The 12378-nt window shown below is 37.8% G+C and overlaps 1 protein-coding gene across 7 annotated transcripts in view; it reads right to left on the reverse strand.

Moving 5' to 3' along the window:
• RAF1 (Raf-1 proto-oncogene, serine/threonine kinase) overlaps window positions 1-12378 on the reverse strand; it is a 98677-nt gene that overhangs the window by 14078 nt on the left and 72221 nt on the right. For all 7 annotated transcript variants that reach the window (XM_004368345.2, XM_023740532.1, XM_023740505.1 and 4 more), the window contains 8 exons: window positions 10984-11096; window positions 8584-8686; window positions 8132-8289; window positions 6408-6506; window positions 4649-4802; window positions 1295-1322; window positions 1058-1185; window positions 566-683 (listed from right to left, as the gene is read on the reverse strand). In XM_004368345.2, the coding sequence (XP_004368402.1) occupies window positions 566-683; window positions 1058-1185; window positions 1295-1322; window positions 4649-4802; window positions 6408-6506; window positions 8132-8289; window positions 8584-8686; window positions 10984-11096 (901 nt within the window). The remainder of the gene's footprint in view (window positions 1-565; window positions 684-1057; window positions 1186-1294; window positions 1323-4648; window positions 4803-6407; window positions 6507-8131; window positions 8290-8583; window positions 8687-10983; window positions 11097-12378) is intronic.

Here is a 12378-nt window from a genome sequence, read left to right on the forward strand (position 1 = left end):
CACAACCAATCCTAGGGCAGAGCTCAGGAAACCTGTTTCAGGAGGTTCCTGCCTCTCCTCTGCCCAAGTGTTTGACCATGAGCAAGTCACTTGCCCTCACTGGACCTCAGCTTTCTCTCATGCAGAATCTCTAAGGTCCTTTCCAGCTCTAAGTTTTTAAGATCCATGTTCTCCTCATAGCAGCAGACTCTTGCTTATTTTTAAGGCACTTCAAAGCACGTCCCCCATGTGCATGCTATATCTGATCAATTTATAAGAGACTCTAACATGTGACTACAGGGTGTACAGGCCTGTATACTACACAGTATACACAACAACAACAATTTCAAATCTTGTTCACTAATTTCTAATAATTCTGGAAACTTTAAGATACCAATTAAAACATTGTTAAGTCTAAGATGAACAATGAAATTTCATGGGGATACTAAGTTCGATAATCTTCGGAAGTACTCAAGTATCCATACACTAAGGATCACAATGGGTCTTATACCTTCTAGCCTTCTCTGTCCTGACATTTGACAGGACTCACCCAGGCCTTGCAGTGAAGAAAGGGTCCCATACCTACCATGCCACTTGCCCTTATAAACAGTGCCAAACGATCCTGACCCAATCCGGGTGGAGAGCATCACTTCACTGGCTTCTATTTCCCAGTAATAGCTTGAATCTCTCTGTCCACGAGACCTCTGAAACAAGGAAAGATCATTAATATACTCCATGGAATGGTAAAGGTCTATTCAATGAGAGAATCAAAAGATCTACCTCCTCCACTCTCCTGTCTTTTAAAGACAGACATATTAACCATAATTTCAATTTTTGTCTTTTGAGAAAATGCTTCTAACTCTAACATGTGCCATGTTAGTTGTGCCCCACCTTATATGACAGCAAACTGCCAAGTTGTCCAACACAGGTATGCCAAAAATGGCACTAACATTTATAATCTCCTTCATTCAGCGCATTTTAGAGTCATCTCCCAAACTAATTTAAAAGCATTCTAATTTCCAACTAGGTTTTTCTTATTGAACCCTAACCTAGAGGAGGTACTGGTGGCCATACTCACAATTTTGTTTTTCTCCTGGGTCCCAGATCCTGGCGCCCGCTCTCTCTGTGCCGGCACAGGGGTTCTGGGCTGTGACCAGCCCGTTGGGCTCAAATTGTTGGGACTGCTGGACAGGGCTGAAGGTGAGGCTTAACAGACAAGACAAAACAGAATCCACACATGCATAAACCAAAAGAAGATACATAGCATAAAGAGAAAAAGCCCATTACTACTTGCTACTTGATTATAGACAAGTACCTGATTCGCTGTGACTTCGAATTGCATCCTGAAATAGAAAAGGAAAGCTGGTCAACTTCTATACTAGAAAAGATTTTCTTTGGGGAAGGGAAAGATGGGGAGGAGGATTTGCAGGAACAAAGTAGATGATAAAACCTCTAAAATATAAAAGGTCTAATTATATACTCTAATCAACTTTCCTTTGATTAAATTCACCAAATGTCAGTGGCCAATATCTCCAAAATTGTTTTCATCAATTATTAAGAGGATTGATATTAATTTTTCATATATAATAGAAAACACATTCTTTTTCTCAGCAGAATACAATGGGCATAGCAAACTGATAGTCTTTCAATAAGGCTAGCAAATTTACTATCAGTTGAGATCCTTCAAAGATTGGAGGTTTTGCTCCATTAAAGCTCAAAAAAAAAAAGTGGGATTAGGTGGAAAGCTCACTCATACTCCAGTAGGAGTTCAGGGCACATCAACCAGAAGTTGGATTTGATAAAAGGAAGTACCATGACTACATATTTTATCCAAGTCTAAAATCACGGAAAGCTGGAAGACCATAACTCCTCTAGTCCAAAATCTACATTTTACATATAAGAAAATACATGTGAATCAGTCAAGAGACTTGGCCAGGGTCACATGGCCAGTAGATGGCAGGAAGAGAACTAGACACCACCACCCATGGCTCCCAGCCCAGAGCCTTTCCACCACAAAATGCTGCCATACACATTATAGAGAAGCTCTGAAAGTAGTTACATTTTACTCATGTGAGAAGTCAAAAGTCCACCCTTAAATTTTAGAAACTGTTTGGGGAACAATTTAAATCACAGGGGCCTCCACAGACCTCAAGCTTACTTTTTAAATCTTCACTTAGGGTAGAACTTATAATAGACTAATATACTGTAAAACCACTTGGCCCCCATATCCTCAAAAAGGATATTTTTCTGGGGATCCCTACTCCGTTTTCTTTGTGTAACCGCAGTAAAGATATGATAATTTTCTCATACAACTATCAGTGGAATGTCCCCACTAAGTGATATTTTACAAGATAAAAAGAATCATAAACCAAGCTGCTCTACTCCCTTCTTGGGCAACCCTGCCCAAGCATCTTCAGAGTTTATCCATAAAGGCCGGTTCTGGGGGTCCCAACTTGGCTAGCCTTCAGAATCACCTGTGAAGGTGCTTAAGAAAACAGATTTCCAACTACCCCCTCCCCAACTAGGATTGATCATGTCTGAAGAGTGGAAGGAAGGAAGCCCAGGAATCTGTATTTCTTTTAAGCGCAGGATGACTGGCCAGGTAGGAAGACAATGGCCAAAAATAATTTTAATTTCAAATGAATATTCAGCAGATACAGTTTCATTATCCAACTAATCTATTATTTGTTTTCAGTTAAAAAAAAAAAGGTCACAATTGTATTTTTATGACCATAATTATATTCTCATGCACTAGGATCTTTTTAATATCATAGTATTTTCTTTCCCTGCATCCAATATACACCTTGTATTTTATTCTGTGCTAATTTCAACAACTTGATTGATTTATCTTAAAAGGAATTTTCCTGTCATCCTGCAATCTAAACATTAGTCAAAGAAGTACAAATGGTTTAAACAAAGCAACAACATGGACTTTAAAAATGCTGGATTGTACATGATAAAAAATAACTGAAATAAAAATTTATTCTGTTTCTAAAATATAGGGAGGATTAAGCACAACAGTTGTGATACTTATTTTATAATAAAAATTCAAGAATTTTCACTGTGAATGTTCCCTCTAAGTATTAGAGTGCTTACACAGGAACAGATCATGTAACAGAAGAAAAGTAACTGGCATATTATTTTATTACTGTAAGGGTTAATCAAAATAAAACAAAAATAATAAAATTCACACATGACCTTCTCACAATCACCGTGTGATAGGCAAAGTGCCCTCATAAGAACCAGTTTAGGGCCCATATTTAGATACATGCAGAAGCCCACTTTTTTGTTCAGTCCCTGCCACCTCTGATTAGTAGGACAGGCACAGTAAAACCTGCTAATGCCAGAACCTGTGTGAGGTAGAAACCTTCAGAGAAGGAAAACTCAAATATTTTCCACTAAAACGAGTGACAGAAAAGTGGTAAGACTGTCAAAGGCGGAAAACTTGCAAGACATGGTAAAACAAGGCAGTCCTGTCGAGTTACAGCTCTCACAGGTTTCCCTGTATATCAAAAGTGATTTGAGGTCCAAGTGAGATAAACTGTGCCTATGGTAACAGGTGTCCCTGAGGTTTATCAAGGAACAATTTTTGATGTAGAGACAGCACAGTTATCTCTAACTTTTAATAATGGATATACCAGAGCATATAAACCAAACTGATGAATAGAATATTAATGATGTGAGTACCAATTAAATAAGTCTAACATTTACTCTTTGGTTGGAATTGATTTTTTTTTTAAAAAACAAACTTTTTAATGTCATTAGCCTCAAAACTTCACTTGAGAAATTTACTCTATCAGCATTAACACATACAATCTTTTACTCCCGTGTTGGAAATGTTAAATACACTCTACTGCCAAAAAAGAAAACATGGAAACCAGTCTGATAAGAAATATAAAATTTAAATTAGCAATTATTTCATTTTTGATAGTCTACTGTCTGACACTCTTAGCAATCCTGTTAATTACAAGAACGCAAAGGCATGAAGAATAATACCTACTCTTCCCCTCAAACAAAATCGTCTGGACCACGCCCTGGGAGAAGCATTCAGGCTGTTATTCTAGTCCAAAGCAATGAGAAATAAAGAAGAATAAAGAACAAAGGAAGTATTTTAAGTGTATTAAGTTGTTATTAAAGATGAACTAGAAAGCAAACCAAACAAATAGAACATACCAAAAAGCTGAGAAAAGAAAAAGCAGTTTGAGAACACTAGCTTTGGGTACTTCTACATCTCCCTAAATACCTACTTATTAAAATTCTATGACTCTACCCTTTTATTTCTAAATAAAATCACTTAAAAGTCTTCCGGAGTTTGCAGTTCTCCATCACTATTTTTTTCTTTCCCACACCAAAAGGATACTATTCTTTATCTCATTCTAACTCACAGAAATCCTATTCAAATCTGACATGGAAAAATGAATTCAAATGTTAACATTTCTTCAGAAAACTTTAGTTCTCCACCTGAATGATATACCAATTGGATTACTCTGCCAGTTTAAAGATGTTACAAATAAAAAAGAAATTAAAAAAGTTCAGGGGCCTGAGAAAGTGCCACAACATTCCTGATGAGGTCTGAAACCCAAAACTCTCTGACAACAGTCAGCCCCACCCACAATAACTGACTAATTCATCACCAACCACAACAGTTTACCCCAAGGGGCCCTATTACCTCTATCACCCTGCTGTCCACAGGCAGGGTGGTGCTGACCATGTGGACATTAGGCGTGGATGTCGACCTCTGCCTCTGGGACAGTGAACCCTCTGAGGAGGGGCTGGAAGTGTTGAACGTGAAGGCGTGGGGTGTGGAGTATCTGTGCTGGGAACTAGGCGAGGAGAAAGAAAATCCCATAAGTGGCACTCAGGCCTCCCCACTGATAGTCTCTCTACTACCTACTTCATTCAGATACCCAGGGGCAAACTCTACCCATACCACAGTTTTTGACAGTTTTCCATATGCACCATTTAAAAATTCTCTGGTTTAAGTGCTCTTGCATGCAAATTTTTGAAAAGGAACTAATAATACATGTGCTTTGAATTCATGTGAAAAGTAGAGTAATACATCATAAGTTTTTCTTTTTAATAAATCACCTCTATAGAATACTCCAAATTTTTATACATCTCTGGGGAAGAATGGATTAGCATGTGCAAACTACACCATCACTTACTAATAAGCCAGGTGGAACCTGCCCAGCTTAATTTAGAGACTAAATCAGAGAACTTTAAGGAAGAATTTTAACAGGTCAGGATTTTACCCACTGTGTCTCCTCTCCGCCTGCCCTCCCTGCAAACCAGCTCACAAAGTAAATTAATATGAATTCCATTTTTAGGTTGCATATCAAATTGTAAAATTAATCACTGGCCTCTTTGCAGCCACCGCCACACCACGCCCCCACCAACCAAACTGGGAACACACACTAAGAAGTGTAACATTTTCACTATTTACTCTAAAGATTAGTTGGAACTTTGTTCAGATTAAAATAATACCACGACACCAATTCAAAAGATAGAGAAGGCTAGTTTTCCTAAGGGAAATTGCTATATTGCCTTGAAAAACTGCCTTCCTACATATTTCAATGTTTATACCCTCAGAGGCTTCATTTCTTCTCTGAAATTCCAAGGGGTTTCATGTATATAGCCATTATCTTCAGAGGCAAGTTTAATCTTTTTTGTCATATTTGCTTTTCAAATTATCAAAAAATAAAAATCATACACAAATATATATACAAATATCATTTCAATACAAATTCCTTATTCTGAGTTATGGTGTTTAACAATTTCCAAGACCATCAATATGATTACACATATATTAACGTCAGATATTTTGGATGGACAAAGACCTAGATTTTATTTTAGGTTCCAAATCCATGGTAACACTGAACAAATCATGTGAACTCAACAAAATTCTGATTTTAAAGCTGGATAACAAAGACAAATTATGAACAAACTCATAGGCACATTAGAAAGGATATTTGTATTGAAAATCTAATTAGATTCTTTTAAAAACTAGCACTCTATTAAATACTATAGTTTTAGCAATGCCAGGACATAATCAGCATTTCAAATTTGAGGGTTTTATTTTTCTTGAATCACTGTATACAGTTTCAGAACCCTTTCCACTGAGGTTCAACTTACTACTTATTGAGGAAGGCAAGATCTCAAGTTCTTTACACTGTGATGAGATATTATAAAGTGACCTGCTATTATAACAGCAGGAGCTGTTAAGAGTCACTTTCCAGAGTGTGAGAAGTACCGAACCACTAAGAGAAAAGTTATACATTCTAGCCAGAACACCAAATCCCTATCTCTGGAATATCAACTTCCACAGAAGTAGCAAAAAGCACAAAGGGATGCAAATGAATTCTTGGTGTTTTGTACCAGCCTTCTAGCCCTATTCCCCCATAAAAGAAAAACTATAGGTTAAAAATTACCTAACAGGCATCCGGGAAACAGACTCTCGCATCCGACGCATTGTCAAAGAAGGTAGTGCCGGGACCCCACTATCACCGACAGTGGAATTTGGAAATAACCTAAATGAAATCAGGGAAAGACTGGTTTATAGACTTGCAGTAATTTTACAAAGTGATGTAAGGTCCAGTTTGCCCTGCCTCTTACAAACTCATAGCTACTCAAACTGAACTTTCCCAGTCACATTTTCCTCTGCCATTTAAGCTTCCTAGAGTAAAAGGAGAAGGAATGCTGGTGGGGCAGTGGTTAAGCACTAGGCTGCTTACCGAAAGGTCAGAGGTTTGAATCCACCAGCAGTTTGTGGGAGAAAGATGTGGCAGTCTGCTTCCGTAAAGCTTTACAGCCTTGGAAACCCTATGGGGCAGTTCTACTCTGTCCTACAGGGTCACTATGAGTTGAAATTGACTCGACGGCAAGGGGTTTGGTTTTGGTTTAGAGTAAAGGGACCACCAATCCAAATGATTGGGTCTGAACTGGGTTAGAATATTTGTTAAAAATTCTACAGAATGTGAATAGAACTGACTTGCCAATGAACATACAGACTCCAACCTGCATTTTTAGGGAATACTAGTAATATCAGTGATCCAACATCCAGCTATATCAAAATAATGCTTTTTTAAGCTATATTAGGGCGTTTTATAACCAAGATCACATAGAGCTTTCCTGTAAACATTTTGTCTTGGAAACATAGATGAAAAGCTAAAATGTTAAGAAGAAGTCATTTTCAGCATCAGAAGCCATAAATAAGAAAAAAGTGATATTAACATTAACTGGACACTTTCCTTCCATGAGCTGGGCACTTGGATTTAGCAATTTCACACATTATGGTTAATCCTCAGAACACTGCAAGGAAGTAATATCCCCCTTTTCAGATACGAAAACTGAGGCTCAGAGAAGATTACAGCTAGTTTAATGACAGAGCTGAGATTCTGGCCCATGTCTGTTGGGCTCCAAAGCCTGTGTCATTTATGCCACAAAGGCACCATTTGCAAAAGCAACATATGACTCCCATGAAAACAGAAAAGATGTTCTCATCGTGGTTTAATGATAACACTGGCTTAGTTTTCCTAGTACCCTCAAAAAAGGGTAAAGATTTGACTTTGGTTTAAGAGACACATTAGACATTTTTATTTAAACCTTACTAACAAAGAAACAGATATCCATCTACATGAAATATATTTCGATAACTGGTTTGTCTTCTGAAGAATACAAGTATCTTTTAAAATTTTTACATTCAAATCATTTGAAGTCCAAACAATGTTTTCTCCAGTTTGAGGTAAAGAAAATAGCACAAACTATGCTTTCTGCTTCCTCTCAATGTCAAAGGCCTGTTCATTATATTTAACAGAATATACAGCGGTGTATACTAGGCAACCTAGTAGATGATACTGTTGAGAGAAAAAACAAGTCTTTTCTCTTTCTGCGCCCGTTTATTCTTCTTCTGACTGATTTATACTATGTCAATCTCTATTTGATAGATGAATAGGTCCTACATGCTTATTTTAGAGAGTTATAATTGCGATACCACCTCGCTAGTTTCAGAACTGTCATGTTTGTAATGCAGAATGGTTTCCAGTTCACAGGATCTGAAACCCATGTCTGTCGGTCAAAATATACAATAAGCACCTTCAAAGGTGTTTGTACTTTCCCCCCTCTATGTTCTCTGGTAAAAAGAATGATGCCTTACAACAGCTGTCTGATATTACTCCAGTCCACACACATAGTAGGTACTTTGGTGCTACAGTGCTCATGAAATTTGTAGCCACAAGTCTGACATCGAAACCCATTTAGCAGAAACTTCTGACAGATGTCACAGAAGGCAAGCTTCAGGAACGTCTTCCGAGCCTAGAACAATAAGAACATGGGTGTAAAATAGTGCTGAATAAATGAAAGATAACAAAAGACAAAATAATTTCCTCCTTGGTCACCAAACGAGTTTTTACAGAATGAAGAATCATACGACCAACATTTACAAAATTTGTTAACTTGAAAGTATATCTCTAATTCTAAATTGCCTTACAGTAAACAATGGCACAACTAGAGCTTTAAACAATCCAACAATATATATGTTTATTACCTCTGAGAAATTCCTATTATGCCAACCAAAGCACCCAAAGAGGGAAAAGATGTGCAACTTACAAAGTTGTGTGTTGTGAGGGGAACATGATCCAGGAAATCTACTTGAAGCTCTTCTCCAATCAAAGAGGCAGCATCAGTATTCCAATCTAAACGTGCTTTTTTACTAAAATGGATTTTAAAAATCATAATAAGAAAAGGAAATACTTAAACAAGGTAAGAGAGTTCAATACTAGTAATAAGAATAGCTACCATTTATTGCATCCTTATATACACACACAGTGCAAAGTATTTACACTGTTTTAATCCTCACAACAAGCCATGCAGTATTATTATCCCCATCTTAATGAGACAAATGGGACTCATAAGAAGGTAACTTACTCAAAGCCACACAGTGAGTGTCAGGGCCTATGTCTGACTCCAGGCCTGCTGGAATCCAAAGCTTGTGCTCAATCCAAACTTGGTGGGTTTTTTTTTGAACAATGAAATATCACAATCTCATGATAAACTAAATATATAATAAATTTAATTTTGTGACATTAAAATACTATAAAAATCCTAAAATGCTATAAAATGGGTCATAAATACTGCCATGGTACTAAAATTTAAGTCTTCACTAGCCTACTTCAATCTAGAAGATATACACAAATAGAAAAGAATCAGAGATGGAATACACTTTTCTATTAATAAATTCTGGCTCAAATCTGCAGAGTTGTTCGCAGGGTCTATCAATATTAAGCTGATGGCAGAATGCAAACTGATTAAACCGTTTCTAAAACTGTCTTAAAATTTACTGAAACCTCTCTTTGTATCTAAAGTAAATAATACAGACAGATCTACTGAAGTAAAAATTAATGCCCAGCTCCTTTCTTATGTCTTTTCCAGGTAATCTGGCCCATTACCTGAAGGAAGAATTTTCTCGGGTCAGAAGAGAATAACACATACATGATGTTGTTGCTGTTAGGTGCCGTCGAGTCGGTTCTGACTCATAGCGACCCTATGTACAACAGAACGAAACACTGTCCGGTCCTGTGCCATCCCCATAATCGTTGCTATGTTTGAGCCCACTGTTGCAGCCAGCGTCAATCCAACTCATCAAGGGTATCCCTCTTTTTTTTGCTGGTGCTCTACTTTAACAAGCATGATGTCTTTCTCCAGGGACTGGTTTCTCCTGATAACATGTCCAAAGTAAGCAAGAATAAATCTCACCATCTCCCTTCTAAGAAGCATTCTAGCTGTGCTTCTCCCAAGACAAATTTGTTTTTCTGGCAGTCCATGGTATATTCAATATTCTTCACACACAGCACAAAACTTCTCCCATCGCCTAAGAGAAGCCTATTCCAGCTATTTTTTCCTGGTTATCCAATAGCAAATATTCCATCTCTTAATGTAATTCCCTATAGGAGGTCTGGGAAACCCCACATCACTCCAAAGTTCTATTCTACCCTAATAAAGAGAGAGGGGAGGTTTCCTCATTAGTGTTCAGGAGCACTCTGTCCTAGAGAGAACCCAGGGTTGCTCCAACCAATGCAGACTTGGACCACAGTAGATCAAGCCCCTCTGTCTCAGAATTTCTCTAGTCCTTAAGAAGCATCAGAGATTGGCCTAGGAACCAATCTGGGACCACAACCAGCTAAAGCTGACATCTGTTTCAAAGGTTTGCTTTTTAAATAACTGCGTCCTAAACTGAGAAGAACACATTTATGCTCACCCCTTTGAGTAGACTCATTCTGGGTTATTCTCTTAAACTGGAGAACTCCTAGAACCATCTCCAGAACCGTGAAAGATTTAAGCTGAATGTCAACAGGCGGAAGTGTCACTTTCCAAGAAGAGGGTTAAAAGAACTGCCTAAAAGGTTTCCCCAGATTTTAGGGGAATAATAATGGATAACGATAGACAGCTCTGCATCTTCGCAGTATTATTCCAAGCCTTTGAGAGGATACCTTTATCTTGCCATTACCATCAGAAACAAGATGAACTATGGATCTTCCCTGAAGCAGAAATTCTCCAGCAATTTTAGCTCTATCTGTCAAACAGCAGGAATTCAGTAAACATTAAGCTGAATAAAAATGAATGAATGAATACAAGATCATAAAATCTCCTGAAGATACGGTTCTTTAACTATAAAATAATGCAACACTTTCTGAATACCTAACTCATAGCAAAAACAAAGAAAAATATTTTCTCTCAAGAAACATACTATCTGACATTATTGATTCCATCCATGGAAACACTATCAACACCTATCATGTTATTTTTCAACAGAATGTCTAAGCAATAATTTCAAGTTCTTGGTATCTTATTTTTTGGAATTGTCTCTTTATAAACAAGGGTATATAAAATACAAATATACAATATTCTACAGGAAGTTATACAATTTTTTACAAATGAAAACAGTTATTATTTGAAGCTAGGAGGTCCTTCGTAGTATGAAGGAGGTGCTGACTGCCTTTGAGTTCTTACCCTTTGTGTTCATGGAGAAGTCGGAACACTGCACAGCACTCTGGTTGCAAGCCCCTCACTTTGAGGGCTTTCATAAGGCAGTCGTGCAAGCTCATTCCATTTCGCACATTGACCTACAAACAAAGGACCACCTTTAAAACCAAACACAGACTGCAGTTCCCCTTGGAAAGGTGAGCCAGGGAAATAAATGAAACAGTCTGTTGTGTTTATGTAGAAGAATATTTATGACAGCATTGCTTATAATGGTAAACACACGCGTAGGTGCACGTGCACACACACAACAATCTAAAATGTAGGTAAGTGTTTAAATAAAGTATGGAACATCCGTATTATGTCACATTATGCAGCTACTACATTATTATAATGAATTATTGTAAACACCCTAGAGGGGTATTCACGATGTATTAAATGGAGAAAAATATTTTGCAGACTAATTCAAAGTGTTGATTATTAAAAAGGGGGAGGGGGTGCCTACACATTATATGTTTACATATGTCATACGGGTGTGGAAAGATATACACCAAGCTGTTAATATCAAGAAGTAATGGTTGGGAGAGAGAAAATGATTAACTTTCCCTTTATGTATCTTTGGAAACCCTGGTGGTGTAGTGGTTAAGTGCTACAGCTGCTAATCAAAAGGTCAGCAGTTCAGGTCCACCAGGAACTCCTTGGAAACTCTATGGGGCAGTTCTACTCTGTCCTATAGGGTCGCTATGAGCTGGAATCCACTCGACAGCAATGGGTTTATATACCTTTAATTTGTTTGACTTACTGAAATGTACAAGCAAACATGAACACCCACTAGAAAGAATAAGTAAGCCAATCTGATCTATAAACAAACATGAATTTTTCTGATCAAAAATTTGTATTTCAACCTATTTTCAACAAAATAGTTGACCTTTCTAAGAAAAACTCCATCTTACATGCACTCCACACTAGTGAAGGCAAGCAGGAAGTGGAGGAAATAGAGCTTCTGCCCTGCTGTGAGGGACAAACACCAACGCTAGTTTAAATGAATGTGCACACCATACATGGTAGCCTGAGCAGGATAGGCCGTATACCCAACCTTCAAAAGCTAGGCAGGCATTTGGAGGTCTAGTGGGAGGCGTGAGTGCCCAGGGTGCTATTTATGGCAGCTGTGTAAAAATTTCAACAAAAATCTTGAGTTTTGATTAAAACTCTGTACATTTTGTTTTTGAAAACAAAACCAATAAAAGCCAATAAAGTTAATAAAAGTAAGGCCACCAGAGTCAGTCCCGACAGCAAACAGAGCACAGTGTATGGTAGATTTGCAGTGCCTGTAAACTAAGGCGGAATTTTCTCCTGGCTGAAAGTTTAACAGCTGACAATGGCCACCCCAGGCTCCTCCCAGAGGGAGGTGAGTGTATGTGCGTA

The sequence above is a fragment of the Trichechus manatus genome, unplaced genomic scaffold, assembly GCF_000243295.1.
Source record: "Trichechus manatus latirostris isolate Lorelei unplaced genomic scaffold, TriManLat1.0 scaffold00001, whole genome shotgun sequence".
Lineage (NCBI taxonomy): Eukaryota > Metazoa > Chordata > Mammalia > Sirenia > Trichechidae > Trichechus > Trichechus manatus.